Source organism: Oncorhynchus tshawytscha, linkage group LG08 (genome assembly GCF_018296145.1).
Source record: "Oncorhynchus tshawytscha isolate Ot180627B linkage group LG08, Otsh_v2.0, whole genome shotgun sequence".
Taxonomy (NCBI): Eukaryota; Metazoa; Chordata; class Actinopteri; order Salmoniformes; family Salmonidae; genus Oncorhynchus; species Oncorhynchus tshawytscha.
This window is the reverse complement of record NC_056436.1, coordinates 65,140,684-65,160,091: the sequence shown is the minus strand read 5'-3', so window position 1 is coordinate 65,160,091 and position 19,408 is coordinate 65,140,684. Positions and strand designations below refer to the sequence as shown.

At 47.2% G+C, this 19,408-nt stretch overlaps 1 protein-coding gene across 3 annotated transcripts in view; it reads right to left on the bottom strand.

Annotated features, from left to right (window-relative positions):
* Nucleotides 1–391: 391 nt before the first annotated feature.
* Nucleotides 392–19,408, bottom strand: part of LOC112256097 (macrophage colony-stimulating factor 1 receptor 1) — a 35,553-nt gene continuing 16,536 nt past the window's right edge. For 2 of the 3 annotated variants that reach the window (XM_024429085.2, XM_024429083.2), the window contains exons 18-22: nucleotides 8,158–8,280; nucleotides 6,952–7,063; nucleotides 6,742–6,841; nucleotides 1,825–1,939; nucleotides 392–1,648 (exon numbers count right to left, since the gene is read on the bottom strand). In XM_024429085.2, the coding sequence (XP_024284853.1) occupies nucleotides 1,487–1,648; nucleotides 1,825–1,939; nucleotides 6,742–6,841; nucleotides 6,952–7,063; nucleotides 8,158–8,280 (612 nt within the window). In that variant the 3' untranslated portion in view covers nucleotides 392–1,486. The remainder of the gene's footprint in view (nucleotides 1,649–1,824; nucleotides 1,940–6,741; nucleotides 6,842–6,951; nucleotides 7,064–8,157; nucleotides 8,281–19,408) is intronic. The other variant, XM_024429084.2, reaches the window with a different exon arrangement.

Here is a 19,408-nt window from a genome sequence, read left to right as displayed (position 1 = left end):
CTACCTAGAAATCTCTTACTTTTCTCTCATTTCCACTGCAACAGTATTCAGAAGAGCTGCTTTTATCTGACATCGTGGTAATTACAGTAGGCAGTATTAGCTGAATGCTACATTCAAAACAATGAAGCAATATTTTTGTGCCATAATTCACACCTTTTATCATACTGATGATGAACATCAAAATATTGAGCGGTATAGATATCACAGGGGGTCTGTGGCACCTTAATTGGTAAGGACAGGCTTGTGGTAATGGCTGGAGCAGAATAAGTGGAATGGTATCAAATAAATCAATCACATTTATTTATGAAGCCCTTCTTACATCAGCCGATGTCACAAAGTGCTAGACAGAAACCCAGCCTAAAACCCCAAACAGCAAGCAATGCAGATGTAGAAGCACGGTGGCTAGGAAAAACTCCCTAGAAGGCAGGAACCTGGGAAGAAACCTAGAGAGGAACCAGGCTCTGAGCCAGTCCTCTTCTGGCTGTGCCGGGTGGCGATTATAACAGTACATGGCCATCAAACACATGTTTGTATTGTCCATACTTGGATCCACATTTTTACCTTCCTTTCATCCTGATCGTTCCCTACCATAGCATATAATGTTACATAATGTCTCTCTCTCTATCCCAACTCTCCCCGAGACACCCACAGAGAGTGGGGTCACAGCCTTGATCAGCCATTATTAATGACGTCCCTGAAGCAATTGGGGTACAGCAACCGATTTTTCACCTTGAGGGATTTGAACCAGTGACTTTTCAATTACTGGCCCAACATATATAGGCAAACATTCAAAAATCTGCTATGTTTGCTACTGTCTTGTTGCTGCCTCTGAAAACTGCATATAGCATGTTAAAAAAAGCTTGTTCAACAATGTGGAAGTGAACCCGCTGACAAACGTGAATTAAAACACCACAGCAGCACTCTTTTCTACAACTAAGAAATCAACAATCTCACCATAGTGGCAACAAAACAATATGTACGAACAGAGGACATAGCTAGAAGGCTGTGGACAGAACAGTCTGTTCAATCTCACCATAGTGCCAACAGCACAGTATGTACGAACAGAGGAAATAACTAGAAGCCTGTGGACAGAACAGTATGTCCATCGTTGGTGCATAGACTTAAAAGAGAAAATCTCAAACCATAGAAGAAGAAAAAGTAATTAATGAACATACAATGAGGCATTACATATATTAAGTACATAACTAAGGCACTATCTGTGATTAGATCAATTATCTCCTGCGTAAGACATGGTATCTCAAGTCACAGTATATAGTAAGTCACATTACTTTTTCAGCTGCCTGTCTATCTACAAGCCAAAAGAGAACTTAAAAATTGCTTTTCAGGCATTCATTGCTTTACGAAAATATCCCAATTCCATTTCTATGGATATACGCTCCTAGAATGATTCTACAGTGAGCAGAAGATAGAATGAATGAAGAATTTCAAATCAGAATGTGGATAGTTCGATGATGCCAGGGAGCTTTTAGCAGAACTGATAGTTATTGGTCTTCATCAGAGGTTGCTCCTCCTCTTCATGCTCACAGGACTGGTCACAGGAGCCATCACAAAACGTTGTCTTGTCATCATCATCACACGGCTCCAACTCCTCAATCACCATGTCCTGTTGCTGGATGTTCTGGTACTGCTGGGAGAGGAGAACACCTAGAAGTTAGCAGTACCCTATCTTCAGATAATGCTTTTGTATGGTCAATCCAGTTTGACAATGGAAGATGTTTTATGTTCTCCTTAGCGTCGATGCTGTTTTATTCTGATAAGAGAGATATCTACCATGTTAAACATCCATCTCCCTCTCTGTGTTACCTGGTCTAGATGTTCGGGCTGCTCCCCAAGGACTCTCTCAATCAGCTGGCTGATTTTACTGAAGGTGGGTCGCTCTGTTGGCTCCAGATTCCAGCACATTTTCATGATCGTATACCTGGTGGGGCATCAAGATCATATTGTTATTGGTCACAATACAGTATTAAAAATACTACATTTTACTAGATCATGCAAGGCCCTCAAGAATCAGGGAGAAGATTGTCTCAATATGAGGCTCTATGGTCTTTCAAACCACTCCATGTCCGTATCAAAATGTAAAGTGTTGGTTTCATGAGCTGAAAGAAAAGATCCCAGAAATGTTCCATACCCACAAAAAGCTTATTTGTCAAAAATGTTGTGCACACATTTGTTAACAACCCTGTTAGTGAGCATGTCTCCTTTGCCAAGAGGATCCATCCACCTGACAGGTTTGGTATATCAAGAAGCTGATTAAACAGCATGATCATTACACAGGTGCAACTTGTCCTGGGGACAGTAAAAGGCCACTAAAACGTGCTGTTTTGTCACACAACACAATGCCACATAGCGTGCAATTGGCATGCTGACTGCAGGAATGCCCACCAGAGCTGTTGCCAGAGAATTTTATGATCATTTCTCAACCATAAGCGGCCTTCAACGTCGTTTTAGAGAATTTTGCATTTTGTCCAACCGGCCTCACAACTACAGACCACGAGTAACCACATCAATATATTTTGATTTGTTTAACACTTTTTTGGTTACTACATGATTCCATATGTGTTATTTCACAGTTATGATGTCTTCACTATTATTCTACAGTGTAGAAAATAGTATAAATAAAGAACAACCCTTGAATGAGTAGGTGTGTCCAAACTTTTGACTGGTACTGTATATATATATATTTGACTGACATGTATCATTTGGGGCCCAGGCAGGAAGGCTGTCATTTTAATTGGCTCTTAACCAACTGTGCTATTTATTATTATTTTTGTAACTTATTTTGTACATATTATGTTGCTGCTACCTTCTCTTATGACCGAAAAGAGCTTCTGGACATCAGAACAGCGATTTCTCACCTCAAATTGGATGAACAATTTTTCTTCAATGAGTCGGACGGGAACAATATATTCCAACCACCTGAACAGGCCGTTATCCCCGTCATTCGTTGGAGAAATAAACAGAGATTTCGCGGAAAGAGATCGGGGTGCCTTATGAGGTTCACGCGACGAGTGGCTAATCTGCCTTTGTCCTCCGAACTGTTAGCTAACGTTCAATCGCTGGAAAATAAATGGGACGAACTGAAAGCATGTTTAACCTACCGACGGGACATTAAAAACTGTAATATCTTATGTTTCACCGAGTCGTGGCATTAATAACATACCGATGGCAGGTTATACACTCTATTGGCAGGATAGAACAGCAGCCTCTGGTAAGACACGGGGCAGGGACCTATGTATATTTGTAAACAACAGCTGGTGCACGGTATCTAAGGTTTTGCTCGCCTGAGGTAGAGTATCTCATGATAAGCTGTAGACCACATTATCTACCTAGAGAGTTTATCTGTATTTGTCGTAGCTGTCTACATACCACCACAGACCGATGCTGGCACTAAAACCCCACTCAATGAGCTGTATATCACTAAAAGCAAACAGGAAAACACTCATCCAGAGGCGGTACTCCTAGTGGCCGAGGACTTTAATGCAGAGAAACTTAAATCAGTTTTACCTAATTTTTATCAGCAAGTTACATGTGCAACCAGAGGGGAAAAAAACTCTAGACCACCTTAACTCCACACACAGAGATGAATGCAAAGCTCTCCCTCACCCTCCATTTGGCAAATCTGACCATAATTCTATCCTCCTGATTCCTGCTTACAAGCAAAAATGTAAGCAGGAATCACCAATGACTCAGTCTATAAAAAAGTGGTCAGATGACGCAGATGCTAAGCTACAGGACTGTTTTGCTAGCTCAGACTAGAATATGTTCCGGGATTCTTCCGATGACATTGAGAAGTATACCAGATCAGTCACTGGCTTCATTGATAAGTGCATTGATGACGTCGTCCCCACAGTGACAGTGCGTACATAACCCAACCAGAAGCCATACTCCGAGCATGCGCTGACCAACTGTCTTCACTGACATTTTTAACCTCGCCCTGTCTGAGTCTGTAATACCTACATGTTTCAAGCAGACCACCATAGTCCCTGTGATATTGAACACTAAGGTAACCTGCCTAAATGACTGTCACATCTGTAGCTATGAAATTCTTTAAAAGTCTGGCCATGGCTCACATCAACACCATTATCCAAGAAACCCTTGACCCACTCCAATTTGCATACCGCCCCAACAGATCCACAGATTATATAATCTCTATTGTACTCCACACTGCCCTTTCACACCTGGACAAAAAGAAACACCTATGTGAGAATGCTATTCATTGACTACAGCTCAGCGTTCAACACCATAGTGTCCTCAAAGCTCATCACTAAGCTAAGGACCCTGGGACTAAGCACATCCATCTTCAACTGGACCCTGGACTTCCTGACGGGCCACCCACAGGTGGTAAGGGTAGGTAACAACACATCCGCCACGCTGATCTTCAACACGGGGGCCCCTCAGGGGTGCGTGCTCAGTTCCATCCTGTACTCCCCGTTCACTCATGACTGCACGGCCAGGCATGACTCCAACACCATCATTCAGTTTGCTGATGACACAACAGTGGTAGGCCTGATCACTGACAATAATGAGACAGCCTATAGGGAGGAGGTCATAGACCTGACCGTGTGGTGCAAGGACAAAAACCTCTCCCTCAACTTGATCAAGACAAAGGAGATGATTGTGGACTTCAGGAAAAGGAGGACCGAGCACGCCCCCATTATCATCGACAGGGCTGCAGTGGAACAGGTTGAGAGTTTCAAGTTTCTTGTTGTCCACATCACCAGCAAACTAAGATGGTCCAAGCACACCATGACAGTTGTGAAGAGGGCACGACAAACCTATTCCCCCCCAGGAGACTGAAAAGTTTTGGCATGGGTCCTCATATCCTCAAAAGGTTTAACAGCTGCACCATCGAGAGCATCCTGACAGGTTGCATCACTGCCTGGTATGGCATCTGCTCGGCCTCTGACCGCAAGGCATTATACAAAGGGTAGTGTGTACTGCCCAGTACATCACCGGGGCCAAGCTTCCTGCCATCCAGGATCTCTATACCAGGTGGTGTCAGAGGAAGGCCCTAAAAATTGTCAAAGACTCCAGCCACCCTAGTCATAGACTGTTCCCTCTGCTACCACACGGCAAGCGGTACCAGATCTCCAAGTCTAGGTCCAAGAGGCTTCTAAACAGCTTCTACCCCCAAGCCATAAGACTCCTGAACATCTAATCAAATGGCTACCCAGACTATTTGCATTTACCCCCCCTCTTCTCCGCTGCTGCTACTCTCTGTTATTATCTATGCATAGTCACTTTAATAACTCTACCTACATATACACATTACCTCATTACCCCGGCACCGTTGCCCCCGCACATTTATTTAGGTATTTTCTTAAAACTGCATTGTTGGTTAAGGGCTTGTAAGTAAGCATTTCACTGTAAGGTCTACTACACCTGTTGTATTCGGCGCATGTTACAAATACAATTTGATTTGATTTGAATGCTGGTCCGCTATAGACGGCTGGAGAGGCTCTGTCCAGCCAGCTGGTGGTGCTGAAATGGCGGCACACACTCTTGTTCTCTTGGCGACGGCTGTGGTAACTGTCCTCCTGAATCAATAGTGTGACCATCCAACTGTTTGTTTTATACTGTAAATCTATGTTTTGTGGACTTTACCAGATAGATATTGCTCTCCTGTTTTAACTGTGATGATTATGAAACATAAACATGTAAAGGTTCTGCTTTAATGTGTTGCATTGCAGCCCTATTTCAATTGTTTATTTAGAGAAGACACACACGCCTATTATCCCGTGCCTTTAAATTATCCCGTGCCTTTAAACATTCTAAAGGTTTGAAGTATCTTCATCCATTGTCCAACTGTTTCATTTCCTATAATTGTTTTTAAAACCTTTTAACAATTTGGATGACTGTTGCTACTGTAAGGTGTACTTTTCACCTGCCATACTTCTGCTTTGTACTACTTACAATCCCAAAGTTTGGTCAAAAAGTGTTCTATGTCTCTAGACACTACAATGATAAGCATGGTTGATTGTGACGCACAGAGAGGCACCCCCCATAAACGCCACCACAGTCCCACCAGTCTTCTCCCTGCCTGGGCTGTGAAATGACACTGTTCCGGACTCCAGCCTGCTGATCATGTGGCTAACACGCAGAACCATGCCTGACAGAGGACTAACTCACCCCCACACAGAACCATGGTTGATCAAGGACTACCTCACCACCACACAGTACCATGCCTGATCGAGGACTAACTTACCCCCACACAAAGGGTCCCTGATGACTAGGTTATAACTCAGTCTCTGTAGCCTCTGTCTATCTGTCTCTGGCCTCACAACACAAATATTCTGGGTACAACCATGGACAACCACGGAAAATTGACACTCACAGATGTGCAGAGCCTCGGGGGAAAAATACACTATTTATTTCTTGTTTCTGTGGTGTGTTTGATGTTTGAGGGGAGCTTTGTAACTTGGGTCTCAGAGGAAGTAATCTGGAATCGGCCATGCTTAATGCATTAATAAAAGGCACAATAAATATATTTATTTTTATCATAAATGCTGAAAAAGGAGTATGATTGGAATATAGGGGGTCTTTGTTAAGTATTCCAGAAAAATATAAAAGGATATTGTAATATGCATGAATCTGTATCTCAATGAAGCTAGGCTTACTCAGTGGGGAAAAATATGGTGCTTTAAATCTTAAAAACTTCCGCCTCATTTTAGCATGGGGACAAGGTTATTGAAACCTAAAAGACCTTAATGTGTAACTTACATCTCTGGAGGGGCAAAGTCTGGCCGGGACATTTGATAACCAGACTCTATCATCTTGTAGAATTTGGTGTCCACCAGGATACTGGGGTAGGGGCTCTTTCCTACAGAAATTAAACAAAACACAATCAATTTAAGAAGAACGACTGAATGACTTTGACATTGAGATGTCAATTTCCACTGTGTTAAGATATGCATGTTTATGCCAGCTCACCTAGAGAGAAGATCTCCCATAGCAGGATCCCATAGGACCAGACGTCACTCTGGACAGTGTAGAGACAATCAAAAATACTCTCTGGAGCCATCCACTTCACTGGCAGACGCGCCTACAGACACATAGTGTGAGGAAATACATATTAAAATGTGTATATTTAACAGTTTATATTTAATACGCAACACAACCTCAAAAGCAAACTACAATTGCCATGACTACAGGCAACAGAGATATGGACTGTCTTGACCTTTTCCCCCTAGAGTCGAAGTCAGCGCGACGTGTACTTCAATTAGCTTAATACAAAAGTCCCCATTAAAATATGTCTGTTTAAGCTTGATATATCTGTATATCTGTTTTGCATAGACTCAGTCCACCACATCCGCCCATGTCGGCCTTCCGCATCTGCGGTGGAAGGTGGCAGAGCTACAGTGGTGTTTGTCAGACCAGGAGAATGGTTCAGTTTGGTTTAGAAAGTTGAGACTCTCACAAACACGATGGTGTTCTCCGTTTTGACCCCCACAAGCGCCATGGGACTCGTCTGAAGTCGGTACCGCTGATCTACCAACTTCTGTCTGTAGTGTCTGAACAGTTTGGGCTCAACACTCACCATCGAAAGGCGAGACTCTCACAAACGCTCTAGGACACCCACAAGCATCACAAGGCTCGTCTGAAGGTCCCCCGGAAGTTTATAAAATGAATGGAAGTATTTTATTTATTTAACCTTGAGTTTAACCAGGAAACAAAGGTATACAGTATACTCTATATTAAAGTAGTTTAGTGCCTAATAAAGGGGCTAAATATGGTTAAACAAAACTATAATAGTTTCCTGATCTTTCTTATATTTCTCAGATATGGGACACTTCCAAACAAACTTCCTTTGATTTATTTTTTACAATCTGTTTTTCCATGTACAATGTACATGTTCCATGTACAATTATTCAATGTGTTTCTATGGGATAATAGCAGTCAGGCCAAATTCAATGTTTCATCATTTTGGTAAATATTTTGTATATACTGACAAGGGGCCTAAAATTCTAAATTCAAATATCTAAATGATTCTTGGTATGACCATCTTAAAACAATTCCATATAGTGTAGTAGAAACCCAGGCCCGGGCCCTTACTAAACACATGAAATAGTTGTTACTGACACAGAAAATGTTGTTATTGAGGTGGTTGTTCATTTGAGGTTGTTGTTGTTCGCTCACATTGCCCTTCACCACATAGTTGGAGTCATTCATGATGTCACGTGCCAGGCCGAAGTCACAGATCTTAGCCACACGGCGGTCTGTCAGGAGGACGTTCCTGGCTGCAACATCCCGGTGAATACACTGAGAGAAAGAGACAGACAGAGAGAGGATCACTTATAGTGGCTTACCACAACCTCACAAAGAGCTCTCATCTCTATCCACTGGGCACACCACATCATGACAACATGGGGAATTGTGTAATACTTGCTAGATATGTTGATCAATGAGATTCCAACATATTTTCACCCACTCAAACAGACAGCCAACAGTTAGATGAATTCCCAATGTGTTATCACTACACTTTCCACAATTTAAAACAGGGGTATTGGACCAGGGGTCCATGGCTAAAGCAAAGGTACTGCAAAAATATTTGTTTAAATTAAAAAGTTGAAAAAATATTTTTTATTTTCAATGTTTTGATAAATAGCGCGAGCAACAACAGACAAAACACATTTTGAATTACATACCTACAGTAGAAAAGAGGAGAATATATTATCTATAATGATGTCGACTTTGTTTCTCAACTCCTAATATTGAGCAATTTACACTCACTGGAGCTGATCACACTCACTGGAGTATCTCACATAAGCCTTGAAAAAGCACCTGCTAATAAGCTACCAGTCAATAGGCTACCAGTCAATAGGTTACCAGTCAATAGGCTACCAGTCAATAGGCTACCAGACAATAGGCTACCAGTCAATAGGTTACCAGTCAATAGGCTACCAGTCAATAGGCTACCAGTCAATAGGCTACCAGTCAATAGGCTACCAGTCAATAGGCTACCCGTCAATAGGCTACCAGTGAGGCAAGTACCGCTGGCTGCTGGTAAGCTTTCTTGACTTGGACATTCATTTTTGCCAACACTATTGCTAACCTTTGTTTAACCAGCTAAATAACTGTTCTTAGTGAAAATGTGTTTGGCGTTACCTTTCTAGCTAATAGGCTGTTAGAATCTTCTTGTTATAATGTGGGGAGGTCAACATAATGAAAAACTATCTACCAAATCTTTTCATTTTAAAATGTTGATCACATCTCCTTGCCATTATAATTCACCTGACATGTGAATTATATGTTTTTTGCTAACATATGACCCCTAAATAATAAATAAATAAAAAATACAAAAAATTGACGGGGGTCACATTTGCCTGGTAACGTATAATGGGAGTCCCTGGGTCGCTGGGTTGCCTGGGAGGGGGTCCCTGGGCAAGAAAGGGTTGAAGACCCCTGATCTAAAAGGACAACCCAATTCCAATGGAAAATCTATTTCAGATTTTTGGTTTAGTTTTGACATAAATGTATTATCACTGCGCTTTCAACCATTTAAACCACACTAACGTTCAATTGGGAATACAGTCAGATACACAGAGAGATGCATACAAAGCTCTCTCCCGCCCTCCACTTGGCAAATCTGACCACAATTCTATCCTCCTGATTCCTGCTTACAAGCAAAAACTAAAGCAGGAAGTACCAGTGACTCGCTCAATACGGAAGTGGTCAGATGATGCGGATGCTACACTATAGGACTGTTTTGCTAGCACAGACTGGAATATGTTCCGGGATTCATCTAATGGCATTGAGGAATACACCACATCAGCCATCGGCTTCATCAATAAGTGCATAGATGATGTCATCCCACAGTGACTGTACGAACATATCCCAACCAGAAGCCATACAGGCAACATCCGCATCGAGCTAAAGGCTAGAGCTGCCGCTTTCAAGGAGTGGGAGACTAATCCGGATGCTTAGAATAAATCCCGCTATGCCCTCAGACGAACCATCAAACAAGCAAAGTGTCAATACAGGATTAAGATTGAATCCTACTACACCGGCTCTTCGGATGTGGCAAGGCTGGAAAACTATTACAGACTACAAAGACAAACCCAGAGGCGAGTTGCCTAGTGACGCGAGCCTACCAGACGAGCTAAATGCCTTTTATGCTCGCATCGAGGCAAGCAACATTGAAGCTTGCACGAGAGCACCAGCTGTTCTGGATGACTGTGTGATAACGCTCTCGGAAACCGATGTGAACAAAACCTTGAAACAGGTCAACATTCACAAAGCCAGTGGGTCAGACGGATTACCAGGACGTGTACTTAAGGTTCTACAGCTACACCATTGAGAGCATCCTGACCGGTTGCATCACTGCCTGGTATGGCAACTGCTCGGCATCTGACCGTAAGGCGCTACAGAGGGTAGTGCGAACGGCCCTGTACATCACTGGGGCCAAGCTTCCTGCCATCTAGGTCGTAAATAATAGGTGATGTCAGATGAAAGCCCATACAATTGTCAGAGACTCATGTCACCCAAGTTATAGACTCTCTGCTTCCGCACGGCAAGCTGACCAAAAAGCTCCTCAACAGCTTCTACCCCCAAGCCATTAGACTGCTGAACGATTCATAAAAATCAGATTACCTCAACTACCCTGTACCCCTGCACACTCTCTCAGTACCGGTGCCCCCTGTATATAGCCTCGTTATTGTTATTCTTATTGTGTTACTTTTTATAATTACTTTTTACTTTAGCCTACTTGGTAAATATTTTCTTCGTCTTGAACTGCACTGTTGGTTATGGGCTTGTAAGTAAGCATTTCATGGTAAAGTCTACACTTGGTGTATTCGGCGCATGTGGCAAATCAAGTTTGATTTGATATTTTGTGTATTTATACAACAACTTAATGGGTTATTTATTTTAATTTAATTTTACCTTTATTTAACCAGGCAAGTCAGTTAAGAACAAATTCTAATTTTCAATGACGGCCTAGGAACAGTGGGTTAACTGCCTGTTCAGGGGCAGAACGACAGATTTGTACCTTGTCAGCTCGGGGGTCTGAACTTGCAACCTTCCAGTTACTAGTCCAACGATTATCACTGTGCTTCATCTAATAGCACAACAAAATAACCTGGATTGCAGTTGATATTACATTAAAGTACATGGTACAAGTGAGTAATGCCAAGATTTCCACTGATCTGAGACCATGAACATGTACAGTTTCAATGATTACATAAGTAGACATCTATTGTTGCAGTAAACCAGGGGCGTCATGCACCCCAAAAATCTGAGGGGGCACAAAGTACATCAGGATGGACTATTTGATTTGGCCCTTTTTGAACTAACTCTTTTGACTCATCACATACTCTGCTGCTACTGTTTATTTTCTATCCTGTTGCCTAATCCCTTTACCCCTACCTGTATGTACAGTGGGGCAAAAAAGTATTTAGTCAGCCACCAATTGTGCAAGTTCTCCCACTTAAAAAGATGAGAGAGGCCTGTAATTTTCATCATAGGTACACTTCAACTATGACAGACAAAACAAGGGGGAAAAAATCCAGAAAATCACATTGTAGGATTTTTAATGAATTTATTTGCAAATTATGGTGGAAAATAAGTATTTGGTCACCTACAAACAAGCAAGATTTCTGGCTCTCACAGACCTGTAACTTCTTCTTTAAGAGGCGCCTCTGTCCTCCACTCGTTACCTGTATTAATGGCACCTGTTTGAACTTGTTATCAGTATAAAAGACACCTGTCCACAACCTCAAACTGTCACACTCCAAACTTCACTATGGCCAAAACCAAAGAGCTGTCAAAGGACACCAGAAACAAAATTGTAGACCTGCACCAGGCTGGGAAGACTGAATCTGCAATAGGTAAGCAGATTGGTTTGAAGAAATCAACTGTGGGAGCAATTATTAGGAAATGGAAGACATACAAGACTACTGATAATCTCTCTCGATCTGGGGCTCCACGCAAGATCTCACCCCGTGGGGTCAAAATGATCACAAGAACGGTGAGCAAAAATCCCAGAACCACACGGGGGGACCTAGTGAATGACCTGCAGAGAGCTGGGACCAAAGTAACAAAGCCTACCATCAGTAACACACTACGCCGCCAGGGACTCAAATCCTGCAGTGTCAGACGTGTCCCCCTGCTTAAGCCAGTACATGTCCAGGTCCATCTGAAGTTTGCTAGAGAGCATTTGGATGATCCAGAAGAAGATTGGGAGAATGTCATATGGTCAGATGAAACCAAAATAGAACTTTTTGGTAAAAACTCAACTCGTCGTGTTTGGAGGACAAAGAATGCTGAGTTGCATCCAAAGAACACCATACCTACTTTGAAGCATGGGGGTGGAAACATCATGCTTTGGGGCTGTTTTTCTGCAAAGGGACCAGGACGACTGATCCGTGTAAAGGAAAGAATGAATGGGGCCATGTATCGTGAGATTTTGAGTGAAAACCTCCTTCCATCAGCAAGGGCATTGAAGATGAAACGTGGCTGGGTCTTTCAGCATGACAATGATCCCAAACACACCACCCGGGCAACGAAGGAGTGGCTTCGTAAGAAGCGTTTCATGGTCCTGGAGTGGCCTAGTTAGTCTCCAGATCTCAACCCCATAGAAAATCTTTGGAGGGAGTTGAAAGTCCGTGTTGCTCAGCAACAGCCCCAAAACATCACTGCTCTAGAGGAGATCTACATGGAGGAATGGGCCAAAATACCAGCAACAGTGTGTGAAAACCTTGTGAAGACTTACAGAAGTGTCCTTGTTCCTGTTTTTGTTAGTTTACACAAGTATAGGCTGTTTCAGTTTTCGTTTCGTTCGTTACGTTTATTGTTTGTAGTGTTTGTATTTAGATTCGTGTTACGTTTGTTAAACATGGATCGCAATCTACACGCTGCATTTTGGTCCAACTCTCCTTCACACCTAGAAAACCGTTACAGAATCACCCACCACAACCGGACCAAGCAGCGTGTCAACAGGCAGGAGCCGCAGGAGAGGCAACAGAGGCAGCAGCAGCAGCAGCAGGAGCAGCAGCAACTACAGTGGGAGAGGCTGCACTACTTGGAGAAATGGACTTGGGAGGAGATTCTAGACGGGAAAGGACCCTGGGAACAGCCTGGAGATTATTGTCGCCCCAAAGCCGAGCTGGAGGCAGCAAAAGCAGAGAGGCGGCATTATGAGGAGCTAGCACGGCAGAGCGGATGGAAGCCCGAGAGTCAGCCCCAAAAAAATGTTTTGGGGGGGCTCACAGGGAGTATGGCTATGCCAGGTAGGAGATCAGCGCAAACTCCCTGTGCTTACCGGGGGGCTAGAGAGACCGGGCAGGCACCGTGTTATGCAGTGGTGCGCACGGTGTCCCCAGTGCGGGTGCATCGCCCGGTGCGGTATATTCCAGCTCCTCGTATCGGCCGGGCTAGAGTGGGCATCGAGCCAGGTAAGGTTGGGCAGGCTCGGTGCTCAAGAGCTCCAGTGCGCCTGCACGGTCCGGTCTATCCAGTACCACCTCCACACCCCAGCCCTCCGGTAGCAGCTCCCCGCACCAGGCTTCCTGTGCGTGTCCTCGGTCCAGTACCACCAGTACCAGCACCACGCATCAGGCCTACAGTGCGCCTCGCCTCTCCTGCGCTGTCGGAGTCTCCCACTTCTCCAGCGCTGTCGGAGCCTTTCTCCTCTCCTGCGCTGCCAGAGTCTCCCGCCTGTTCAGCGCAGCTAGAGCCTTCTTCCTCTACAGCGCTGCTGGAGTCTCCTGCCTGTTCAGCGCAGGCAGAGCTGCCAGCCTGCATGGAGCAGCCAGAGCTGTCGGTCTGCATGGAGCAGCCAGAGCTGTCAGTCTGCATGAAGCAGCCAGAGCTGTCAGTCTGCATGGAGCAGCCAGAGCTGTCGGTCTGCATGGAGCAGCCAGAGTTGTCAGTCTGCATGAAGCAGCCAGAGATGTCAGTCTGCATGAAGCAGCCAGAGATGTCAGTCTGCATGAAGCAGCCAGAGCTGTCAGTGTGCATGGAGCAGCCAGAGCAGCCAGTCTGCAAGGAGCTGCCAGTCTGCAAGGAACTGCCAGTCTGCAAGGAGCTGTCAGTCTGCAAGGAGCTGTCAGTCTGCAAGGAGCTGTCAGTCTGTAAGGAGCTGCCAGTCTGCAAGGAGCTGCCAGTCTGCACGGAGCTGCCAGTCTGCAAGGAACTGCCAGTCTGCAAGGAGCTGCCAGTCTGCAAGGAGCTGTCAGTCTGCAAGGAGCTGTCAGTCTGTAAGGAGCTGTCAGTCTGCAAGGAGCTGCCAGTCTGCAAGGAGCCGCCAGAGATGTCAGTGTGTAAGAAGCCGCCAGAGCTGTCAGCCTACATGGAGCAGCCAGAGCCGCCAGTCAGCGTGGAGCAGCCAGAGCCGCCAGTCAGCATGGAGCAGCCAGATCTTTCAGTCTGCCAGGTTCCGCCAGTCAGCCAGACTCTTCCAGATCTGCCAGTCAGCCAGACTCTTCCAGATTCGCCAGTCAGCCAGACTCTCCCAGATCCACCAGTCAGCCAGACTCTTCCAGATCTGCTAGTCAACCAGACTCTTCCAGATCTGCCAGTCAACCAGACTCTTCCAGATCCGCCAGTCAACCAGACTCTTCCAGATTCGCCAGTCAACCAGACTCTTCCAGATCTGTCAGTCAGCCAGACTCTTCCAGATCTGCCAGTCAGCCAGACTCTTCCAGATCTGCCAGTCAGCCAGACTCTTCCAGATCTGCCAGTCAGCCAGACTCTTCTTCTTCGTAAGAAGCGTTTCATGGTCCTGGAGTGGCCTAGCTAGTCTCCAGATCTCAACCCCATAGAAAATCTTTGGAGGGAGTTGAAAGTCCGTGTTGCTCAGCAACAGCCCCAAAACATCACTGCTCTAGAGGAGATCTACATGGAGGAATGGGCCAAAATACCAGCAACAGTGTGTGAAAACCTTGTGAAGACTTACAGAAGTGTCCTTGTTCCTGTTTTTGTTAGTTTACACAAGTATAGGCTGTTTCAGTTTTCGTTTCGTTTCGTTCGTTACGTTTATTGTTTGTAGTGTTTGTATTTAGATTCGTGTTACGTTTGTTCATTAAACATGGATCGCAATCTACACACTGCATTTTGGTCCGACTCTCCTTCACACCTAGAAAACCGTTACAGAAACACCTACCACAACCGGACCAAGCAGCGTGTCAACAGGCAGGAGCCGCAGGAGAGGCAACAGAGGCAGCAGCAGCAGCAGCAGCAGCAGCAGGAGCAGCAGCAACTACAGTGGGAGAGGCTGCACTACTTGGAGAAATGGACTTGGGAGGAGATTCTAGACGGGAAAGGACCCTGGGAACAGCCTGGAGATTATTGTCGCCCCAAAGCCGAGCTGGAGGCAGCAAAAGCAGAGAGGCGGCATTATGAGGAGCTAGCACGGCAGAGCAGATGGAAGCCCGAGAGTCAGCCCCAAAAAATGTTTTGGGGGGCTCACAGGGAGTATGGCTATGCCAGGTAGGAGATCAGCGCAAACTCCCTGTGCTTACCGGGGGGCTAGAGAGACCGGGCAGGCACCGTGTTATGCAGTGGTGCGCACGGTGTCCCCAGTGCGGGTGCATCGCCCGGTGCGGTATATTCCAGCTCCTCGTATCGGCCGGGCTAGAGTGGGCATCGAGCCAGGTAAGGTTGGGCAGGCTCGGTGCTCAAGAGCTCCAGTGCGCCTGCACGGTCCGGTCTATCCAGTACCACCTCCACACCCCAGCCCTCCGGTAGCAGCTCCCGCACCAGGCTTCCTGTGCGTGTCCTCGGTCCAGTACCACCAGTACCAGCACCACGCATCAGGCCTACAGTGCGCCTCGCCTCTCCTGCGCTGTCGGAGTCTCCCACTTCTCCAGCGCTGTCGGAGCCTTTCTCCTCTCCTGCGCTGCTGGAGTCTCCTGCCTGTTCAGCGCAGGCAGAGCTGCCAGCCTGCATGGAGCAGCCAGAGCTGTCGGTCTGCATGAAGCAGCCAGAGATGTCAGTCTGCATGAAGCAGCCAGAGCTGTCAGTCTGCATGGAGCAGCCAGAGCTGTCAGTCTGCATGAAGCAGCCAGAGCTGTCAGTGTGCATGGAGCAGCCAGAGCTGCCAGTCTGCAAGGAGCTGCCAGTCTGCAAGGAGCTGCCAGTCTGCAAGGAGCTGCCAGTCTGCAAGGAACTGCCAGTCTGCAAGGAGCTGTCAGTCTGCAAGGAGCTGTCAGCCAGACTCTTCTAGATCTGCCAGACTCTTCCAGATCTGCCAGTCAACCAGACTCTTCCAGATCTGCTAGTCAACCAGACTCTTCCAGATCCGCCAGTCAACCAGACTCTTCCAGATCCGCCAGTCAGCCAGACTCTTCCAGATCCGCCAGTCAACCAGACTCTTCCAGATCCGCCAGTCAGCCAGACTCTTCCAGATCTGCCAGTCAGCCAGACTCTTATAGATCTGCCAGTCAACCAGACTCTTCCAGATCCGCCAGTCAGCCAGACTCTTCCAGATCTGCTAGTCAACCAGACTCTTCCAGATCCGCCAGTCAACCAGACTCTTCCAGATCCGCCAGTCAGCCAGACTCTTCCAGATCTGCCAGTCAACCAGACTCTTCCAGATCTGCCAGTCAACCAGACTCTTCCAGATCTGCCAGTCAACCAGACTCTTCCAGATCCGCCAGTCAGCCGGGATCTGCCAGAACTGCCAGTCTGCAAGGAGCTGCCAGTCTGCAAGGAGCTGCCAGTCTGCAAGGAGCTGCCAGTCTGCAAGGAACTGCCAGTCTGCAAGGAGCTGTTAGTCTGCAAGGAGCTGTCAGTCTGCAATGAGCTGTCAGTTATCAAGGAGCTGTCAGTCTGTAAGGAGCTGCCAGTCTGCATGGAGCTGCCAGTCTGCAAGGAGCTGCCAGTCTGCAAGGAACTGCCAGTCTGCAAGGAACTGCCAGTCTGCAAGGAGCTGCCAGTCTGCAAGGAGCTGTCAGTCTGTAAGGAGCTGTCAGTCTGCAAGGAGCTGCCAGTCTGCAAGGAGCCGCCAGAGCTGTCAGTCTGTAAGAAGCCACCAGAGCTGTCAGCCTACATGGAGCAGCCAGAGCGGCCAGTCAGCGTGGAGCAACCAGAGCCGCCAGTCAGCATGGAGCAGCCAGATCTTTCAGTCTGCCAGGTTCCGCCAGTCAGCCAGACTCTTGCAGATCTGCCAGTCAGCCAGACTCTTCCAGATTCGCCAGTCAGCCAGACTCTTCCAGATCCACCAGTCAGCCAGACTCTTCCAGATCTGCTAGTCAACCAGACTCTTCCAGATCTGCCAATCAACCAGACTCTTCCAGATCCGCCAGTCAACCAGACTCTTCCAGATCCGCCAGTCAGCCAGACTCTTCCAGATCCGCCAGTCAACCAGACTCTTCCAGATCTGCCAGTCAGCCAGACTCTTCCAGATCTGTCAGTCAACCAGACTCTTCCAGATCCGCCAGTCAGCCAGACTCTTCCAGATCTGCTAGTCAACCAGACTCTTCCAGATCTGCCAGTCAGCCAGACTCTTCCAGATCCGCCAGTCAGCCAGACTCTTCCAGATCCGCCAGTCAACCAGACTCTTCCAGATCTGCCAGTCTGCCAGACTCTTCCAGATCTGCCAGTCAGCCAGACTTTTCCAGATCTGCCAGTCAACCAGACTCTTCCAGATCTGCCAGTCAACCAGACTCTTCCAGATCTACCAGTCAACCAGACTCTTCCAGATCCGCCAGTCAACCAGACTCTTCCAGATCCGCCAGTCAGCCAGACTCTTCCAGATCCGCCAGTCAACCAGACTCTTCCAGATCTGCCAGTCAGCCAGACTCTTCCAGATCTGTCAGTCAACCAGACTCTTCCAGATCCGCCAGTCAGCCAGACTCTTCCAGATCTGCTAGTCAACCAGACTCTTCCAGATCTGCCAGTCAGCCAGACTCTTCCAGATCCGCCAGTCAGCCAGACTCTTCCAGATCCGCCAGTCAACCAGACTCTTCCAGATCTGCCAGTCTGCCAGACTCTTCCAGATCTGCCAGTCAGCCAGACTTTTCCAGATCTGCCAGTCAACCAGACTCTTCCAGATCTGCCAGTCAACCAGACTCTTCCAGATCTACCAGTCAACCAGACTCTTCCAGATCCGCCAGTCAGCCGGGATCTGCCAGAACTGCCAGTCTGCAAGGAGCTGCCAGTCTGCAAGGAGTTGCCAGTCTGCAAGGAGCTGCCAGTCTGCAAGGAACTGCCAGTCTGCAAGGAGCTGTTAGTCTGCAAGGAGCTGTCAGTCTGCAATGAGCTGTCAGTCTGCAAGGAGCTGTCAGTCTGCAAGGAGCTGTCAGTCTGTAAGGAGCTGCCAGTCTGCAAGGAGCTGCCAGTCTGCAAGGAGCTGCCAGTCTGCAAGGAGTTGTCAGTCTGCAAGGAGCTGTCAGTCTGTAAGGAGCTGCCAGTCTGCAAGGAACTGCCAGTCTGCAAGGAGCTGCCAGTCTGCAAGGAGTTGTCAGTCTGCAAGGAGCTGTCAGTCTGTAAGGAGCTGTCAGTCTGCAAGGAGCTGCCAGTCTGCAAGGAGCCGCCAGAGCTGTCAGTCTGTAAGAAGCCACCAGAGCTGTCAGCCTACATGGAGCAGCCAGAGCGGCCAGTCAGCGTGGAGCAACCAGAGCCGCCAGTCAGCATGGAGCAGCCAGATCTTTCAGTCTGCCAGGTTCCGCCAGTCAGCCAGACTCTTGCAGATCTGCCAGTCAGCCAGACTCTTCCAGATTCGCCAGTCAGCCAGACTCTTCCAGATCCACCAGTCAGCCAGACTCTTCCAGATCTGCTAGTCAACCAGACTCTTCCAGATCTGCCAGTCAACCAGACTCTTCCAGATCCGCCAGTCAACCAGACTCTTCCAGATCCGCCAGTCAACCAGACTCTTCCAGATCCGTCAGTCAGCCAGACTCTTCCAGATCTGCCAGTCAGCCAGACTCTTCCAGATCTGCCAGTCAGCCAGACTCTTCCAGATCTGCCAGTCAGCCAGACTCTTCTAGATCTGCCAGACTCTTCCAGATCTGCCAGTCAACCAGACCCTTCCAGATCTGCTAGTCAACCAGACTCTTCCAGATCCGCCAGTCAACCAGACTCTTCCAGATCCGCCAGTCAGCCAGACTCTTCCAGATCCGCCAGTCAACCAGACTCTTCCAGATCTGCCAGTCAGCCAGACTCTTCCAGATCTGCCAGTCAACCAGACTCCTCCAGATCCGGCAGTCAGCCAGACTCTTCCAGATCTGCTAGTCAACCAGACTCTTCCAGGTCCGCCAGTCAACCAGACTCTTCCAGATCCGCCAGTCAGCCAGACTCTTCCAGATCTGCCAGTCAGCCAGACTCTTCCAGATCTGCCAGTCAACCAGACTCTTCCAGATCTGCCAGTCAACCAGACTCTTCCAGATCTGCCAGTCAGCCGGGATCTGCCAGAACTGCCAGTCAGCCAGGATCTGCCAGTCGGTCAGGA